The sequence below is a fragment of the Lipotes vexillifer genome, unplaced genomic scaffold (genome assembly GCF_000442215.2).
Source record: "Lipotes vexillifer unplaced genomic scaffold, Lipotes_vexillifer_v1.1 scaffold466, whole genome shotgun sequence".
NCBI classification, from domain to species: domain Eukaryota; kingdom Metazoa; phylum Chordata; class Mammalia; order Artiodactyla; family Lipotidae; genus Lipotes; species Lipotes vexillifer.
In genome coordinates this window covers 1,692,070-1,713,123 of record NW_006796103.1, presented here as the reverse complement: position 1 = coordinate 1,713,123, position 21,054 = coordinate 1,692,070, and the positions used below count along the sequence as shown (strand labels likewise).

The 21,054-nt window shown below is 35.8% G+C and overlaps 2 protein-coding genes across 3 annotated transcripts in view; one reads left to right on the top strand and one right to left on the bottom strand.

The window, feature by feature from the left end:
- CENPP (centromere protein P) overlaps window positions 1–21,054 on the top strand; it is a 231,549-nt gene that overhangs the window by 83,381 nt on the left and 127,114 nt on the right. The gene's annotated exons all lie outside the window — the stretch shown is intronic.
- OMD (osteomodulin) lies at window positions 2,466–11,112 on the bottom strand. Of its 2 annotated transcripts, XM_007468170.1 has the most exons (4): window positions 10,859–11,112; window positions 7,545–7,549; window positions 5,880–6,831; window positions 2,466–3,013 (listed from the first exon to the last, which is right to left on the bottom strand). In XM_007468170.1, exons 3-4 carry the CDS (start codon window positions 6,817–6,819, stop codon window positions 2,688–2,690), a joined length of 1,266 nt encoding a protein of 421 aa, XP_007468232.1. In that variant the 5' UTR covers window positions 6,820–6,831; window positions 7,545–7,549; window positions 10,859–11,112; the 3' UTR covers window positions 2,466–2,687. The 2 variants fall into 2 exon arrangements, with proteins under 2 accessions (XP_007468232.1, XP_007468233.1); XM_007468171.1 differs by lacking the exon at window positions 7,545–7,549 and having other exon boundaries at window positions 5,880–6,834; window positions 10,859–11,109.

The following is a 21,054-nucleotide window of genomic DNA, read 5'->3' as shown; positions in this document are numbered from 1 at the left end:
CGAACCCGCGTCTCCTGCATCGGCAGGCGGACTCTCAAGCACTGCGCCACCAGGGAAGCCCTCAAAGTACCACCTCTTTGAAGCCTTCAACTGCTTCACATCCTGGCCAGAAATAAAGTTGGCATATCTGTGTTCACATCGTGTTTCAGTTACTGCCACATTGTATTTCTTTCTTTCTTTTGTTAGAGTGAGTTATTAGATTTTATTGTCTCTGTTAAATTTTTAAATAACAGCTTTATTGAAATAATTCACATCTCATGCAATTCACTTTTTTAAAATGTACAATTCAGTAGTTTTTAGTATTTTCAAATTTGTACAATCATCACTATAATCAATTTCAGAATATTTTCATCACCCCCAAAAGAAAGACTCTATCCATTGTCAGTCACCGCCGTTTCCCTTTATTCTCCTGCCCCCCAACCCCAGGCAGCCAATAATCTTTCTGTCTCTATAGACTTGCCTCTTGTAGACATTTTCTATAAATGGAATCATACAATAGGTGGTCTTCTGTGACTGACTTCACTAGCATAATGTCTTCATGGTTCATCCATGTAGTAACATGTATCAGTACTTCATTCCTTCTTTTGGCTGAATAATTTTCCATTGTGTGGATATACCACATTTTGTTTAGCCTTTCATCAGCTGAAGGACATTTGAGTGGTTTCCACTTTTTGGCTATTAATGAATAATGCTGCCATGAACATTTGTGTACATATTTTTGTGTGAACATATGTGTTCAGTTCTCTTAGGTATATATCTAGGAGTAGAATTGTTGGATCATAGGTAACTAACTTTTTGAAGAACTGCCAGACTGCTTTCCAAAGCAGCTGCACCATTTGACTGCGTCACCAGCGGATTCCACTTTCTGTACCTCCTCATTAATACTTATTATTTGTCTGCCTTTTTGATTATAGCCATCCAGTGAATGTAAAGGAATATCTCGCTGTGGTTTTGATTTGCATTTTCCTGATGGCTCCTCATTAAATTTTAAATTGTTCTGGGTAAGAAATAGTCTTCTCTTTCTGATCTCCTAAAACACCCACAGTATTTTCCACATATTAGCTCATAATAAAAGTTTAAATTTATAACCCTATTTAAAAATTTTTCAGTAAAGGGGGAGATGGTCCTTAAAGTTTTTTACCTCTTTGGAAAATGTGCTCTACCCACATCACTATCGTTTTGCTCTTACCTTTACCCTGACATCTGTGTCTCTAGCATCACAGGTGCACATATATATTATGTTTGACCTCTCATTACTAAGCCCTGCATACCAAATGACTTGCTGAATGTTAATTAAATGAATGAATGAATGGAGTGTTGTTCATGTTCATTCTGGATTGTTGAGCTTGTCCCTGGGGACATGTGGGTGTTCTGTTTCTGCTACATGCTAATAACCTACTCAAAGATATAAAGAGCATTAGAGGCTTCATTTTAAACTGTCATCTCCAGAAAAATAGACTCACCACTAGAAAACTGCTTTTAAAATATAGTTTTAATTTGTCTTTTTGCATACTATTTAAATTGTTACTGTTTGTTTGAGGGGTTTCCTGTGTAGGCAGTTCCAGATTTGTGTTTATTCCTTATCTGAGGAATTCTGTGAAATATTAGCCTGGTAAATCAAGAAAGTTCATCATAGAAGTTATACTTCATTATAAGGCATACTTAAAATGCTTCAAAATGATATATGATTTTTAAGGATTTAAAGAAGATATCAAAGCCTGTCATTCAAATTTCAAAGGAACTCTATTCAACTTTAACACTATGTGAATAAACATTGGCTGATATACATATATGTTTCTAATATATTGTGCTAGGAAAATAAAAGTGTTTAATTATGTTGATATACTTTCTTGTGCTAACATTAACTTAACCTTGTGAACAGAGCAGTTATTTATTAGCAAATCTTTATGTAACTAAAACCTTTCTCTAGTGAATTTACTATAGAAACACTGGAACGCAGTCAAGATTATTTTGTACAATTGCTGAAATTTGCTAAGATACGAATTGTGGCAAGATGATGTGGTGTTTTTTAGGTATCCAAATACAGGGTTTAAATATTTGTTGCTTTCGTGCTCTGAGAGAAAAACAAGACTAGTTGATTTCATAAGTCTGTGCGCCTTGGATCCTTAGTATGATAGCCTCTTTTGAAAATCAAGAATATCATTCTGTGCTCTAAGTGGTAGGACCAGGGGGGTGGCTGTCATGGTGATGATATTCAAATAAAAGTGTGAAAACTTTTCTGGACATTAGGTCAAAAAAATAGTCTAGTCCTTAAATGAGTAGCTGCTGTTACATTAATGTAACCTTCTGGCATTTAAACACAATGCTCATAGTGATTTAAAGCACATGACTTAGAGTTCTTAGCTTCTAACACTACTTCTTTCATCATTATTAGAAAAATTACTGTTAATAGAAGTGGTCATACTTACTTTTTTTCTCAACATGATGATAATTTAATATTCAAAGTGTAGTGTTTGATTCCTACTTAACATTCTAATTTACATTTCTAAAGATTTATGTCATTTTGAGTAAGTTCTAATCCTGTGTAATGATGCAAATATTGTCAACAACCTAAATTCAATCTGATCTCATACTAGTACACAATTCCAGGTATATTACTACGAGCTATGCATATTTAGTTAAATTTATACTGAATAATAAGATTTTGTGAAGTTATAAATGTATACCTATATAGTTTCTTGCCATTCTTGACTTCCATAATAGTGAGGGTCAACATTTTCTTCTGTTCCTTCTTCTGGGGCTTCATGGTGATCATCGTGATCTTCACTGTCACCATCATCTTGAAATCTCCTGAAAACTTGGGTCTTCAGTTGTATTGTTTGACCATTAGTGCTTCTTTGTTCACCATAATAAATAGTGTGTATATGAGGGAAGCAGAGGAAAATGTATGAGCTTATTGGCTCTTTTAGCTTATTTTGATCTACACGAATATATGTTAAATGATGGTAATGTAGTGGGTCAACAGATGGACACATCAGTGTGACATTGATATCTGAAAAATACAAATTAAAAATTAATCCTGCTGTATTACATCCATAATCCTATATTGAATTTTATTAAAATGTTTATGGGGTATAGTTTTATTAATTAAAATACTTATAAGTAGAATTAGGTTTAATTATTTTTTACAGTAATCAAATAGTAAAATGAAAATGAAACTATAAATGAATTTTATATTATCAAAATAAACGATGGCTTCATTGGCTATTAAGTAATAATTTCAGTATTAAATAAATTATTTAGGTAATAAATTCTTAGTAGAAACAATCTCAAAAAGAAAAAAGTGAAAATCACCTATAGTTCTACTACTCAGGATCTCATATTTCTTTGTATACTCTACAGTACTAATTCTCAATGTTCAAGGTGATAACATTTAATAGAAAAGACTATAAACCTTGGAGTACACCTTTCTCTGGGGCCAATTTCTGCCATTTCTCTAGCCAGCTTCAAAGCAACCATTTTCAGCAATTTGTAAAGCATATGTTTTTAAAGATTCGTTCTTTAAAAGGTCAAAATACTCTTCTTTCTGTCTTTAAAAAGACAATGATGCTCATAATGAATTCAGTAAAGTTGCAGGATACAAAATTAATACACAGAAATCTGTTGCATTTCTATAACAACGAAAGATCAGAAAGAGAAATTAAAGAAACAATCCAACTTACCATCACATCAAAAAGAATAAAATAACTAGGAATAAACCTACCTAAGGAGACAAAAGACCTGTCTGTACTCCAAAAACTATAAGATGCTGATGAAAGAAATCGAAGATGATACAAACAGATGGAAAGATATACCATGTTCTTGGATTGGAAGAAGCAATATTGTCAAAATGACTATACTACCCAAGGCAATCTACAGATTCGGTGCAATCCCTATGAAATGGCATTTTTCACAGAACTAGAACAAAAAAATCTTAAAATTCATGTGGAGACACAAAAGACCCTGAATAGCCAAAGAAATCTTGAGAAAGAAAAATGGAGCTGGAGGAATCAGGCTCCCTGACTCCAGACTATACTACAAAGCTACAGTCATCAAAATGGTGTGGTACTGGCACAGAAACAGACATATAGATCAATGGAACAGGGTAGAAAGCCCAGAAATAAACCCTCACACCTATGGTCAATTAATCTACGACAGAGGAGGCAAGACTATACAATGGAGGAAGGACAGTGTCTTCAGTAAATGGTGCTGGGAAAACTGGACAGCTACATGTAAAAAAATGAAATTAGAACATTCTTTAACACCATACACAAATTAAACTCAAAATGGATTAAAGACCTAAATGTAAAACCAGATACTATAAAACCCTTAGAGGAAAACATAGGCAGAACACTCTTTGACATAAATCACAGCAATATCTTTTCTAAGCCATCTCCTAAAGTAATGGAAATAAAAAAATAAATAAACAAATGGGACCTCATTAAACTCAAAAGCTTTTGCACAGCAAAGAAACCATTAAAAAAATGAAAAGACAGGGCTTCCCAGGTGGCGCAGTGGTTGAGAGTCCGCCTGCCGATGCAGGGGACACGGGTTCGTGTCCCGGTCCGGGAAGATCCCACGTGCCGCAGAGCAGCTGGGCCCGTGAGCCATGGCCACTGAGCCTGCGCGTCCGGAGCCTGTGCTCCGCAACGGGAGAGGCCACAACAGTGAGAGGCCAAAAAAAAAAAAAAAAAAAAAAAAAAAAAAAATGAAAAGACAACCTACAAAATGGAAGAAAATATTTGCAAGCGATGCAACCGACAAGGGATTAGTCTCCATTTATAAAGAGCTCATACAACTCCATAACAAAAGACCAGACAACTCAGTCAAAAAATGGTCAGACCTAAATAGACATTTCTCTAAAGATGACATACAGATGGCCAAGAAGCACATGAAAAGATGCTCAACAAACATCGCTAATTATTAGAGAAATGCAAATCAAAAGTACAGTGAGATGTCACCTCACACCATTCAGAATGGCCATCGTCAAACAACTATAAACAATAAATGCTGGAGAGGGTGTGGAGAAAAGGGAACCCTCCTACATCGTTGGTGGGAATATAAATTGGCACAGCCACTATGGAGAACAGTATGGAGGTTCCTTAAGAAACTAAAAATACAGCTACCATATGATCCAGCAATCCCACTCCTGGGTGTATATCTGGAGAAATCCATCGTTCAAAAGGATAGAGGCACCCCAAATGTCATTGCAGCACTGTTTCCAATGGCCAAGACGTGGAAGCAACCTAAATATCCATCGACAGATGAATGGATAAACAAGATAGGGTACATATATACAATGGAATATTACTCAGCCATTAAAAAAGAATGAAATAATGCCATTTGCAGCAACATGGATGGACCTGGAGATTATCACACTAAGTGAAGTAAGTCAGAGAAAGAAAAATATCATATGATATCACTTATATGCCAAATCTAAGAAAAAATGATACAAATGAACTTATTTACAAAACAGAAACAAACAGACTGAGAGAATGAACTTATAGTTACCAGGGGGGAAGGGTGGGGGAGAGGAATAGATTGGGAGTTTGGGATTGACATGTACAACAAGGACATACTCTATAGCACAGGGATTGCTGCTCAATATTCTATAATAACCTAAATGGTAAAAGAATTTGAAAAAGAATAGATACATATACATATACATATACATATATATACATGTATATATATGTATATACATATACATGTATATGTATAACTGAATCACTTTGCTGTTCACCTGAAACTAACACAACATTGTTAATCAACTATGCTCCAATATAAAATAAAAATTAAAAATATATAAGTAAATAAAGTTAAATAAATAAATAATAAAAATAAAAACAATACACACAAAAAAATGAAATTTTACATACTTTCAATATCATTATTTTCTAGGTATAGGTGTTCTAAATTTCTTGGAATATAGAATGCTTGCTTCAGTTTGTTGTGTCCAACATTGAGCTCTATAAGGTTGGAAAGATTAAAAATATAATATGGGATGTCTTGTAGTTTATTGTGTGACATTCTTAGAGCATGAAGTTTTGGGAGTTCATTGAAGTAGTTTTCTGGTATAGCAGATATTGAATTATTTTCTAAAGACAGATACATAAGTGAAGAAGGCAAACCAGGAGGCATTGATTCTAGTCGGTTATTACATAGGTTAAGCTGCATTAGTTTTTCCATTTTCGCAAGGATTTTTTCTTGTAATGTAGAATCATCAATTTGATTGTAACAAAGATCAAGCATGGTCAAGTTTACTAGCCCATTCACAGCACTTGTCTGCAGTCTGGAGATCTGATTGTAACCAAGAAGAATCCTTTCCAAAGACTTAGGAAGAGGAAACGGAAAGTCTTCTAAATTGTTATGCTGTAGGTGGAGTTGTAGTAGATTTGACAATTTAGCAAACACACCATGATCAATATTTTGAGATTTAATTTTGTTGTGGCTGAGATTGATTTCTTTAAGATGAGTGGCATTGATGAATGAATCTGCAGTCACAACCTCAATTTCATTAAACTGAAGATAAACTTGCTGAATGTATGCTGGAATATTTGGGATAGTCTTGAGTTTGCGATTATCACAGTACATTGATAATGGAAAGTTAGGTGGACAGAAGCATTCACTGGCACAACCTAAATTATGCTGATGAAATGGAACTCCATAATCTTCATTTTGATGAAATTGGAATTCTGGTTGGTAGACATCATCTGGTTCTTGGTCATAATCTTCATCCCATTGATAACTTTCATACTGACAATATACTTTGACTCCAAGAAAGAAGAAAAGGACACACACTGGACTTGAAAAGCCCATGTTCCTTTTTTTGTCCTATTACAAGGCAAAAAGGAAATATATTGTGGGAAAAGTGAGTAAACTTAGAGTAATTTGTATATAAATTGACAGTTATATAAAATGCATAATATCTATATCTGTATTGAAATATATAAAAGAATGTCCAGAATTAATGGGTACTGCTCAGACCAAAATTAATGTATAAGGTGCTATTTTTTAAAAAGTCACATACTGCACTGAACCAGACTAAGTAACCATCTTTTAAGAGAATCTCGATTTGTCTTGCTTACTAGACTATAGATTTACAATGATAGCATGACATCTCTCCACCCCAAAGCCAACTGCTCTTTCCATATAAATGCTGGATGTTCTCACTGACTTTTTGGCCCCTTCAGTGATGTTTACTGCCTATGAGAAGAGAGACTCTATGTTTTAGTTACTTAGGAGATTCTTGATATTAACCAAAATTTTCCTGCTGCAACTTTTGTTTGCTGATGTTCTTTTCTGCTCTTTGGAAGAACATAGAACACTCCATTTTACGTGAAAGCTTGAGATATTAAAAATAACTATCATGTTTCCTCTTAGTGTTTTCTGTCCAAGACTAACTGTGACTTCAAATTTTCCCTGTGAAATAGTTTGCAGAATCCAATTATTTTGTCTCTGACTCTACTTGAATAACTACTTTAAATTACAAACACACACAATATTTACATTCCAATTACTTTCTAATTGGTTATTCTATACATTTTTCCTATTACCTTCCTAGCTTCTTTCTTTCCACTAATATTTTGGAGTTAATTTCTAGATACACATATTAAAAACACACTGTCCTGTCTCCCAGGAGTTTAGGTCTTAGTGGAGGATCAGTTGATGACTTTGCCTCTTTTTTCACCAAGAAAATAGAATAGACATTTACTCTAATATATTGACTTCTATTTAATCTTATCCCTTCCTACATAAAATGCCAAAATGGTCATGGTTTCATCTTTTAAACAATTTTGATTTTGAAATTCATAAAGTTTCCTTTTGCAAATCTAAATAGACTCCATCCATTGTTCCTTTTTATCCATGTGATTCATGGAGGACATGGCATTTGCATTAGACTTTGAAGGAATGTGAGGGTTCTCGCAGAGGGAAATAGGGAAGATTTGCAGCTAGAAGAGATGAGCAAAAACATGTAAGCAACAAAGGGTGAGATGTTTGGGATGTGGTGGTTAACTGTTGAAGGAGCATAATAAGACTGTTACAGCCAATCTCAACCAGAACCTAGAGGCCTAAATTGTGACCTCAGGAATTTGCACTCTGGGAATGAACACCTAGTTTAATTCATTAATATAGCTGAGCCATAATCTTCACACTGCAGTGTTCATGCATCAAGTAAGATAGAGTCCTGGGAGGAGAAGTGAAAGAGTATGGTCTCATCCCAAAGGGCAGTGTTCAGTGCTGGCTGACCCAGACAGGGCACTGGGAAGCTCCCAGTGGGTATGATCAGGAGTGCTTTTTCACCTGCTATAATTAGTGACCCTGTACTAGATGTTGTGTGTGGACATGGTTAGAAAAGAGCCTTGCAAATATTACTAGTGATTTAGTTGGTTTGATTGTGTTACTTGATGATTGTCTCGAATTTTAGGGGTGAGGCACTGTGCTTCATGGGAAATACAGAAATGAAGACATGAGCATACAATTTAGTGCATACAATTTAGTAGACAAGAGAGGCACAGCACAGTGAACCATATTCTCAGGCAGAGGAAAATATGGTTTGCAGCAGATACTAGTGCTGTGGGAACCAGTGTCTTGACCCTGCTTGCGGGAGACAGAGAAACCTTTGCAGACATCATTTGGCCAAGACTTTGGGAGATTCACAGGAATGGGTATAGAACACCCTATACATATTACTCTCTAGTTGATAATATTTTATGTATTAAAATTATAGTATTTTATTATACTCATTATACTATAACATATCAACTTTTTTTTTAAGTGCTTGTCATACTTCATTTAAAGTACTGCACCATGGAGCTGAGATGAAAGTAGAAGCAGAGGCAGAGACATGCAGCTGTGCGGGGTCAGGCCATATAGGGGGTCTCAGAAGCTGACTGATACACAGTTGAACTTTGAAAAGAGTATTGCTCATCAGAACTCTGAATTTTATCCTTGTGTTAGAACATCAGTAATCATCAGTTAGTAATCTTACATTTGAGAATTAAATTCATGACTGTTCGACAACTACAAGAAATGGTTGGGAAAAAAGGAGACCTGGATGATACTTTTGGTTCAGCACTTACCTTTGCCTAGGAATCAAGACCTCATGATGAGAGCCTCTCTGAAAATAAAGGGATTCTTAGTATTATCTGCTTTTGGTCTTCTTGGCCGCCTAAGAAGAAAGGTCTTTCCCTGAAGACAGTTTCTCTTCTAAATCTGAGCTCATCATCATTGTCCTCATCCACTGAGGACCTCGGTCCTCTAGCTCAACCTTGTCCCACTCCCTTTTCAATAAGTGCTGTTTTCTGGTCTAAAATCCATTCCATCTCCATTGATATACCCATTATTTTCTATTTTTCTTACTCCTCAACTTCACCCCTGATCATTTTCCCTGTTATAGTGCTCTCTTATTTCTTTTTATCCAAATTTTTCATTCAGCTAATCTTTTACCAGCCATTTGCAAGGCATACTTTTATTACTTCTGCCTTTTATGTTCGGCAATTTATGCTTTGTCTCCTATAGGAAAACTCATAGCAAAACATTATAACTCACTGTCAATCATCTCATTTCTCAACCTCTAATTTTTGACAGACTCTAGTACAATGCACAGTTTGTAAGTGCTCACAGATTTGTTGAATGCATGATTAATTTTTTGTTATAGATTACATCTTGTTAGTGATGTTTATTGCTACTAACATTGATTATTTCTAGGCATTTATTTCACCACAGTGATTTCTCTAAATGAACATTTTCACAGAGAACATGGCTATTCTCTTTTCTATTGAATATTTCTGTCACAATATACTGTATTCACTTTCCTACCTGTATTCCTTACCTTGTTTAGTAGAAAAATCACAAATGTGAAAAAGAAAGTTTAAGGCAAACTGAAATATGTCACCAGGTTTTTTAAATTACTCATTAATATGAATTTTTCATATTATAGCTAAAAAAGTTTCTATGTCATAGCATTTCTCTCACCTGGAAAAAAGCAGTCGTGCTTTCATCAAGAAAGTTCTAATTTAAATTACTAATCAAAATGAGATGGAACTTTGTCCTGGAAAGTTTAAAGTAATTGGAAAGCTTCATAGCATTTTACTATTTTAAAAACTTAATTGTTTTATTTGTATGCCACAGAAACTAAAATATAAGAAACCAAGTATTAGGATATGATTCAGAATTTTTTCCAAAGCAGTTTTAAATTTAACCCTGTAAAATTAAAGTTGTGTACATCACTGTCACACACAAGGCCTAAGGAAGTAAAACTCTTTTGCTATTAAAAATATGAAAGTCTCAAAATTATTTTTAGCCATAATACATTTGGATCTTAATTAACTGAAACCCAAGAAAGTAGAACCTTCAGTGCTAGATAGAGTACTTATATTTTCTCTTTGAGGAAGAGGCAAACACATCGTAACATCAGGGATTTGGTTAATAAAGAAATTTTGAGAAAGTTTCTAGTGAAATTTGTACAAATACCCATTTCTCTAAAACCAGAATCTCTAGCATTGCTCAGATGTATGGCTCAAAGGCGTTCGCTGGTTTTTTGTCACTTAAAGTTGAGAGAGAGAGAGAGGGAGAGGGAGAAACAGAAAATTATTCCATTAACGTGAGAATCTTTCATCGAAAGTAAAAAAAAATCTAAACAAAGATCATTTATTGGGTAAATCTTAAGTTAGAAAATTAAATTCCCTATATTACTTCCCTGAATATTTTTGCTAATCAAATTTTAATGTAGCTTTTACCAGATATTGCTTATAAAAATGTGCATTTATGATGGCTACAATCTATTTTAATGTTAAATATATTTTAAACAGTAGGAATATTTTCTTTAAAAAATGAAAATTATTTATCATCATACCTGTTGAGTTTGCTTTAGTTTTCAGGGGCTGATGAATTTGCAAATCCTGTAAGTGAATCAGAAATTCCTAAATTCTTAAACTGAATCTTTTAAAAATCCACAGTAACTGTGTGTCCAGGCAGGGCTGTCCCTTGAATTGCTATAGCAATTTAAGCAAATATAATCTACTTGGAAAATACTTGGGTTGAATTAAAATTATGTATTTCTTTTCATTATCCAAAACTTTGTGGACTCAAATTAAAATGCTTGTGTTCTTGGTCAGATTTATGTGGCTTACTTCTTTCTTTTCCCCTTAATTTTGGTTTGAGGTATGGCAAGAATTTCCTCTAGTATGAAAGGCAAACAGAACTAAATGAAACAGCATGTACTGATTACTGTTTTTATTTTCATTTTCATGCCAAAGAATTCTTCAAAGTAAGGTCCACTGTAACATGGAGCTCAGTGTCTTGGCATTTTAAGGTGGAACTCAGAGTCATCTTGAGACCTCGGTTGTCTGATACCGTGTGTTCACACCAGTACTTCCCTTTATTAAGACAAGGAACCAGGATTAGAAACATACAGCATTTCACATCTGTTTTATTTTAAAAATGAAATAGATGGTCATTAGTGACACAGATTAAATATATTACTTTTCCATACAAAGAAGTATACCTTCTTTTCTATCAGCTATCCCCTTTCTCACCTTCCTCCCAAATACATCCACTAGCATGTGTTCTAATAACCTTTGAAATAAAATTAATCTCTTAGTTATGGAATTCACTCAGAAGGTTTATCTCTGATTTGTCTGTTTTTACTAGTTCAAAAAAATAATTTTATAGTATTGAATAAGATGGAATTAGGAACTTCTGTTGACCAGCTATTATTGCCTTTATTTTGCAAATGTAGAAAATTTACAAATTTCACTGAGCTGTCTCTCTTGAAGAGTGGCAGTTAACTATTTAAATGCTCTATTTTTATACCAATATTTTGATGTTTTAAACAGAGTTAACTTGTATCTCTTGGCAGTGAACTTTGAGTTCATTCTTTGGGAGATTCTTTCAAGCTTGTACAAACTAATAAGGTGAAGTGATTCCTGGAATTTGTTTTTGTTTCCTCAAAATAGTATTTTCCATTAGGTTTTCATAAAGAATGCACAAGATTTATTTTGTTATACTTCAGATTTTTAAAAAGTGTACAGTGTTTCAAGAGATGTTTTGGAAATACTGTAAAAATCTCATCTATTATTTGAGACACTGGTATGTAAAACGTGGCAGACCATATTTGGGCCAAGATTTCATCTTGTTACTGATCTTTTCCATATGTTTCCTTTTAGTGTTTGTTCTTAAAACTCAGACTTCCACGCTAAAGAAGAGAGCAAATCTGTACTTTTTCCAAAAATCATTCTACATGCCCTCACAGTTCTTTTGGAAGGTTAATGTAAAATTAACAGCTTAATTTTTATTAAATTCTTCTTTTAACTCTGTGATTTGAACTTATGATAGTGCTTATGTTGTTCATGTTCCTAACAAATGTGAAAATATTTATCAATAGATAGCTAAACCACTCAGAATTGAAAGTGTCTAGGAAATTTAAATAAGGTTGATGGTGTCTAGGAGGTTTAAGTTTGGCAGGGGGTGGGAAGGGTGGTTTGAGTCAGGCCTTAGAGGAAAACTAGAAGCTGCAAGTGATTGTGACAGTTCACTGTTTCAATTGGTGGTTATTTTATTTTATTTAAAAATTGTTTTTAATTTTATTTATTTATTTTTGGCTGTGCTGCACTGCTTGCGGGATCTTAGTTCCCTGGCCAGGGACTGAACCCTCACCCTTGGCAGTGAAAGCGCAGAGCCCTAACCACTGGGCCACCAGGGAATTCCCTCAGTTGGTGATTATAATTGTAGCAATTAGGGAGAGAAGTCAGTTGAATTGGTGAAAGTCTAAATTATATTCTATGATTATAATTTGACTGAAGTAGATAAACTGTCTCTAGAGCCAGATAACTAGTGCGGGCTAGGAAAGGTCTGACTGAGACTGGTAATTATGGTAATAAACCATAATAAAGATTTTTAATTCATTTATTCATCCAGCTAATATTTGTTGAGCACCTACTTTGTTCAAGGCAGTTTTAGGTGCTGAGAACCCAGCAGTAAAAGTCCCTATTATCACTGAAGAGGAAGAGAGAAACTGAACATATCAAGTGGTGTGGAGTGCAATGGAGAAGAACAAAGCAAGGCAGAGGGGTAAAAATGAATGAGCGCAGAGGTTTAAGTCAATAGTTCTGACACTACTGTGATGTATGCTGGAAAGGAATGGTTATGTAACTGTGTGGTGAATGGGGGAGCCAGGTGTCTCACCACTGGAGGGAGGTTACAGATAAGCAAGTGGAGGTGGTGGGAATGAAAGGCTACTGTTGTTTTAGATCTCATTAATACTTGACATTATCTAACTTTCCCCCCAATGTTTAGGTATATGATGGTATTACTTGTGATTTTAATTTCCATTTCCCTGATTACTAAAGAGGTTGAACATTTTTTCAAATGTTTTTCAGCCATTTGGATTTTCTCTTCTGAGGTATGCCTGTTAATGTTTTTGCTCATTTTTCTGTTGTGTTATGTGTCTTTTTCTTATTTATTTTTAGGGGTTTTTTATGTTTATGGATACCCATTTTTTGTTATATGTGTGACACTGTCATCATTTTTCAGTTGATTCTCTTGGGTTTTTCAGGTTGATTCTCTTGGGTTTTGCATACGAATCATATGCAAATGATATTGTACCTTCTTTCTAATTGTTTTTGAGAGGTTAGCTCTTATTTCAAGAAGACATTTTGCAAATCTTTACTCTTCAGACAATTGGACTGTTGCTTTGTGTTTCTCCAGGTTAACTCCTAAGTAAACCACATGAGATAAAAGTACAATTCAAATCAATAAGCCACATGATAACAAAACTGGAAGACATCATAGAAACTTCATCAAGTAAGGAGGTACAGAGAGAAGAATTTAAAAAGACCAGCATACAACCAGCCACAGATGGCAAAGAGAGAGCAAGGAAGCACTCAAAGGCTCATGCAGCAGCCAGTACTTTCCACCCTCACAGAGTAAAGTTCCAAGATAATATACACAATTAAAAAGTAGTTGTCTATATAATCCATTAAATTTTTTTTTTTTCACTGACTGGGACTGAGTACAAAACAATACCGTTTTCAGACTCAGGAAAGGGTGATAAGATGTGTTTCCCTTTGCCAAATTAATGGGAATGCCAAATTAATGGGAATATTTTCTTTTCTGCTAAAGGAGAGGGTAGGCCATGTGGATCCAGGAAGCAGAATTCCTATTACTTATGTTTACTCAAGTTAACAGTTATTAAGGAAATTTTTAGGAGAGGGTTATACAGGAGTGAAGTACTGACACATACTGAAATTTTTAGGAGAGGGTGGCAAGGTTCTGGGATGGGTATGTCTGCTTGGTGGAGTGAGTGAATGAATGGATGTTTGCTGGATGAAGTGGGAGTATGAACTGGGAACAGGCACGGAAGAACCTTCTGGAGTGATAGAAATCTTTTATATCTTGATCTGCTTTGAACGAATGGTGCTAAGACAACTGAAACACATGCAAAAATTTACTGAAAATGGAACAAAGACCTAAGTGTTAGAGCTAATATGGTTAAATTTTAGAAGAAAATATAATGTTAGTCATTATGACCTTGGGTTAGGCATCAGTTTCTTAGATGTGGCACTAAAAGTGCAAGAATCAGAAGAAAAAATAGGTAAATTGGATGTCATTAAAATTTAAATTGTTTTCTGTGCCAAAAGATACTATCAAGAAAGTGGAAAAAAAAAAAAACCCACACATGGGAGAAAAATTTTGCAAATCATATATCTGATTAAGAACTTGTGTCTAGAATAAATAAAGAACTCGTACAACTCAATAATAATAATAATAATAATAATATTAAAATGAGTGAAGGGTCTGAATAAATGTTTCTCCAAAGGTAACAAATGGTCCATAAACACATGAAAAGATGCTCAACATCACTAGTCATCAGGAAAATGCAAATCAGAGCCACAATGAAGTACCACTTCACATTCTCTAGGATAGCTGAAATAAAAAATATGGCCAATTACAAGTGTTGGTGAGGATGTGGAGATTTTGGAATCTACATATATTGCTGATGAAAATTAAAAATGGCACAGCCACTTTGGAAAACAATCTATAGTTCCTCAGAAAGTTAAACATAAAGTTGCCATTTGACCCATCAGTTTTACTCCTAAGTATATACCCAGGACAAGTGAAGACATACGTTCACACAAAAACTTGAATGCACATATTTATAACAGCCAGAAAGTAGAAACAAGTTATATGTTGATCAGCTGGTGAATGGATGAATAAGTGTGGTCCATCTATACAATGGAATATTACTTGGCAATAAAAAGGAGTGAAGTACTGACACATGCTATGACATGAATGAACCTTGAAAACATTATAAGTGGAAGAAACCAGTCACAAAAGACCACATATTATATGATTCCATTTATATGAAATGTCCAGAATAGGCAAATTGATAGAAACAGTGGATTTGTGGTTACCTAAGGCTGGGAGTAAATGACATTAATCAGGACAGGGTTTCTTTTTGGAGTGATAAAAATGTTCTGAAATTGATTGTGGTGATGGCTGATAAGCTTGAATATATTAAAAACCTTTGAACTGTATACTTTAAATGGTAAATTGTACGGTATGTGAATTATATCCACAATAAAGCTGTTATTAAAAATAATAATAGCAATGGGAGTTTAAATGAATAAGATTGGCTTAAGTTGATAATTTAAAAAACTGAGTGAGAAGTAGATGAAAGTTCATTGTAGTGTTTTGTCTACTTTTGCTTCTATTGAAAATTTTCCTTAATAAAAAGAAAATCTCTTTTTTACATTTGGTAGTGTATATATGTCCATGCCAAGATAGCTAGTGGGAAGCAGCCACATAGCACAGGGAGATCAGCTCGGTGCTTTGTGACCACCTAGAGGGGTGGGATAGGGAGGGTGGGAAGGAGACGCAAGAGGGAGGGGATATGGGTATATATGTATACGTATAGCCGATTCACTTTGTTATACAGCAGCAACTAACACAACATTGTAAAGCAATTATACTCCAATAAAAGTGTTAAAAACTAAAAATTAAAAAAAAAAAAATCTCCAGCACTCAAACTGCAAGTTTTAATATTAGGAATTCATATGACTGATTGCACCCTCCATGTAGAGCTGGCATGGCACATGCTTTTGCCCCTTGGCCTAATTTGTCCTTGTGTTTCTGCCCCTTCCAGCCTTTGTAACCTCTTCCCCTGTCTACGGAAGGGCTCGTTTTAAAGGTCCCTCAGTAAGCTCTTCCCCTTTCTTTAGAAGGTCTCGTTTTAAAGGGCCCTCTGTAAGCTCTTTCCTTTGACTATGGAAGGGCTCGTTTTAAAGCACTTATCTTTATTTTCATGCTGTTATTTTACCAAGGGAGGGATGTCACTGCTGGGAATATGTACCTTGTTACAGCACTGGTCGTCTTTATTCCCGTGGCGGCGGATCTGTTTTACAGCTTCCCAGAGCCTGTGATAGAAACTGTATTGAGAAAAAATGTGCACTGGGAAAAAATGCCACCTGCCCCTACTTCATAGTAATGTTGAACACACAGTACATCTGCATCAGGTCTGTGGGAGAACTGGAGCCGGAGAGGGAGCTTCTAGGATGAAAGAAAGATATGTAGGATAAAAACACATTGCCTTGTTAGAATGAGGATAAAGGCTTTTTCTTTCCCTTCGATAAGCAGCCTTTGCTGATTTAATCCAGAAGAATGTTTTGAGCCAATGAAGTGTGGTAGGCTTTGGTGTGGGGGTGGGGAGAGAAAGGGGATGCAAAGATGACTTTGCAATCAAGTGCTTACACTCAAGATATCTACAATCCTCTAGAGAATGTGAAGAAAAAAACCCATGTATAAATAGCTATAATAAGTTAGATTGTGATAAGTACAAAAGAGAAGCACATCAAAATACTGGGAAGATTTGGAGGGTAGGGTGTGAGAAGCCACATCTGTTTATGGGAGAATCAGGAAGATGAACTGAGATGGGTGACCTTTGACACAGACATTTGAGGCTGGATAAGACTTTGATAGATGCAAAGGACAGCATTAATAAAGACACAGAAGCCAGAAAATACAGAGCATATTTGAGAAATAGCAAGCAGTCTTCAGCTGGAGTATAAAAAGATGTAAACATGAACTAAAAAGCTCAGAAAGCATTACTTAAATGTAGATCATGGAAGTCTTGAAAGATGGGTTAAGCACTTTTTTAAAAATTTAATTATATATTTTTGGCTGCATTGGGTCTTAGTTGCTGTGCATGGGCTTTTCTCTAGTTGTGGTGCATGGGCTTCTCATTGTTGTGGCTTCTCTTGTTGTGGAGCATGGGTTCTAGGCGTGCGGGCTTCAGTAATTGCGACATGCGGGCTCCAGAGTGCAGGCTCAGTAGCTGTGGTGCACGGGCTTAGCTGCTCTGCAGCCTGTGGGATCTTCCCGGACCAGGGCTCGAACCTCTGACCCCTGCATTGGCAGGCGGATTCTTAACCACTGCGCCAGCAGGGAAGCCCTGGACTTGCTTTTTTTTTTTTTTTTTTTTTTGCAGTACACGGGCCTCTCACTGCTGTGGCCTCTCCCATTGAGGAGCACAGGCTCCGGACGCGCAGGCTCAGCGGCCATGGCTCACGGGCCCAGCCGCTCCACGGGATGTGGGATCTTCCCGGACTGGGGCACGAATCCGTGTCCCCTGCATCGGCAGGCGGACTCTCAACCACTGCGCCACCAGGGAAGCCCTGGACTTGCTTTTGAGAGTTTGTTACTCCGCAGCAAGGTCCGCTTTTTTCTTTTTTTAACATCTTTATTGGAGTATAATTGCTTTACAATAATAGTGTGTTAGTTTCTGCTTTATGTCAAAGTGAATCAGCTATACATATATATATATGACCATATCTCTTCCCTCTGCATCTCCCTCCCTCCCGCCCTCCCTATCCCACCCCTCTAGGTGTCCACAAAGCACCAAGCTGATCTCCCTGTGCTATGCGGCTGCTTCCCACTAGCTATCAGTTTTACCTTTGGTAGTGTATACATGTCCATGACACTCTCTCACTTTGTCACAGCTTACCCTTCCCCCTCCCCATGTCCTCAAGTCCATTCTCTAGTAGGTCTGCGTCTTTATTCCCGTCCTGCCCCTAGGTTCTTCATAACCTTTTTTTTTTTTTAGATTGCATATATATGTGTTAGCATACGGTATTTGTTTTTCTCTTTCTGACTTACTTCACTCTGTATGACAGACTCTAGGTCCATCCACCTCACTACAAATAACTCAATTTCATTTCTTTTTATGGCTGAGGAATATTCCATTGTATATATGTGCCACATCCTCTTTAGCCATTCATCTGTTGATGGACATTTAAGTTGCTTCCATGTCCTGGCTATTGTAAATAGAGCTGCAGTGAACATTGTGGTACATGACTCTTTTTGAATTATGGTTTTCTCAGGGTATATGCCCGATAGTGGGATTGCTGGGTTATATGGTAGTTCTATTTTTAGTTTTTTAAGGAGCCTCCATACTGTTCTCCATAGTGGCTGTATCAATTTGCATTCCCACCAACAGAGCAGGAGGGTTGCCTTTTCTCCAAACCCTCTCCAGCATTTATTGTTTGTAGATTTTTTGATGATGGCCATTCTGACTGGTGTGAGGTGATACCTAAGATCCACTTTTGAGACATGGGTTTCAGAGGCCTTCACATGAGACATTATGGCTAATGTTTAGAAATGCATGAGATTACCAGGGGCAAAGTGAAGAGGCGAAAACAATATTGGGGAACACTAGCCATTAAAGAGCAACCCTGGTGGCACAGTGGTTTAGAATCCGCCTGCCAGTACAGGGGACATGGGTTTGATCCCTGGCCCTGGAAGATCCCATATGCCACGAAGCAACTAAGCCCGTGCGCCACAACTACTGAGCCTGTGTGCTACAGCTGAAGCCCGTGAGCCCAGAGCCTGTGCTCCGCAACAAGAGAAGCCACCACAGTGAGAAGTCCGTGCACTGCAACGAAGAGTAGCCCCCACTCACTGCAACTAGAGAAAGCCCACGTGCAACAATGAAGACCCAATGCAGCCAAAAATCAATAAATTAAATAAGTAAATTTAAAAAATAAATAAAGTACAGTGGTACATCTTAACTATTAAAAAAAAAAAAAAAAATGAGCAACCTGAAAGGCATGATAGGTGGAAGCCAAGTAAGCAAAGAATGTCCAGGAGGAAGCACTGTCCACCTTTTTGTAAGGTTGATCACTGACTAAAAAATTAGTGTGTCATCGTGGTTAAAAGCCTGGAGCCAGACTGCTGGGATCAAATCCTAGGTCTGCCACAAGGTATCCAATCTTTGTTTTCCAATTTTCACACCCCCCAAAAATAGGAATAAGTAACTGTAGCTCCCTCATAGGGCTATTTTTTTTTTACACTGTATATCTTAATTTTATTTTTTTTAACATCTCTATTGGAGTATTATTGCTTTACAATGGTGTGTTAGTTTCTGCTTTATAACAAAGTGAATCAGCTATATATATACATATATCCCCATATCTCCTCCCTCTTGCGTCTCCCTCCCACCCTCCCTATCCCACCCCTCTAGGTGGTCACAAAGCACCAAGCTGATCTCCCTATGCTATGCAGCTGCTTCCCACTAGCTAGCTATTTTACATTTGGTAATGTATATATATCAGTGCTACTCTCTTACTTCGTACCAGCTTACCCTTCCCCCTCCCTGTGTCCTCAAGTCCATTCTCTTTGTCTGCCCCTAGGTTCCTTAGAACCATTTTTTTTTTTTTTTTAGATTCCATATATATGTGTTAGCATATGGTATTTGTTTTTCTTTCTGATTTGCTTCACTCTGCATGACAGACTCTAGGTCCATCCATCTCACTACACGTAACTCAATTTCGTTCCTTTTTACCTCATAAGGCTATTGTGAGGATTAAATGAATAAATGCAAGTAAGGCTTTTGGAAGAATGTCTGAAAATGTTCTTTACATACCACCTATTAGTATTAAGTATTATTCATATGGTACAATTTGGGGAAAATAAATTCAAGAGAATTAAGTCAGTTGCAGTAGGTAAAGGACCATGTGAGTAGAGAAGTAATTAAGGCCAAGGTAAGACAATTCTTTTCCCAAAAGATGGAATTACAAACGAAAGAAAAATAACGTGGTAGTTTAAGGAGGAACAAAATTGATTTAGGAAAAAAGCTTTAGTTTTAGTGACTTCAAGTGATTTTCTAAAAGTATTATATTTGTTTCATGAATTCAGTGATCATTTTTATTGTAGTATTTGAGAGGAATTAAGGATAGATGGTCATTGAGATTTTTTTTTTCTACCTTGAAGTCCTTAATAAACCCAGTAGTTGTAGTAATTCATTTGTTTCCAAACTTTAATGGATTTCAAGTGGGTAGTATTTTGTATTTACCATAAAATGGGATTGTGGCAGAAGCTTTAATGCAGTTTTGGTTACTTATGATTTTTATTAGTGATTTGTCTTTTGCAAACATATAACCGAAAATGGTTAACAGCTGTGGGATGAAAAACACAAACATTAAATACAGGAAATTAATTGCAGTGATTTCAGGAATCATTTCCAGTATTTAAAAAATTTTGCTGTCTTTTCTTTTTAGAAAAGGTTAATTTAGCTACTTTAAGCTTCTCTATTCAGATCATAGACTAATCTATTTGTTTAGATGATTCTAACCTTAGCACTAACCTTATAATTTAATTTAATTTCAAGAACTGGATTCTTACAATTTCAGTGAACATTTCACTTCTACTTATGTTCTTATAAGTGGCATGATGTCACAATTTTATTTTTATGATACATTGTAGAAAATGAATTTAAAAAAAGAAAGAAAAATGAATTTTATTTATTAAAACTGTTAGAACTTTAGAACATTTTAATTTTAGGATGATTATCGTTGTTAGGTATTCTTCTGTTTTTAAAGGACTTCTTAATCTTTAATTTTTCTTGCAGTGAATTATTGTCCAGTGTAACAGTTATGCATGTTTCCTGAATCTTTATGGTTTACAAAGCATTTTCACATATACTTTTATTATTCAGTTCTTATAGCAACTTATTTGATCAGTATTCTCATACCTACCCTTTAGACAGGTTCAGAGAGA

Bases quoted from the DNA above. Each gene is read 5' to 3' on its own strand.
- OMD (XM_007468170.1), bottom strand. From the start codon at position 6,819: ATGGGCTTTTCAAGTCCAGTGTGTGTCCTTTTCTTCTTTCTTGGAGTC. The intron at 3,014-5,879 runs GTATGTAAAATT...TGTATTTTTCAG, and splicing joins AGAAAATAATGATATTGAAA to ATATCAATGTCACACTGATG.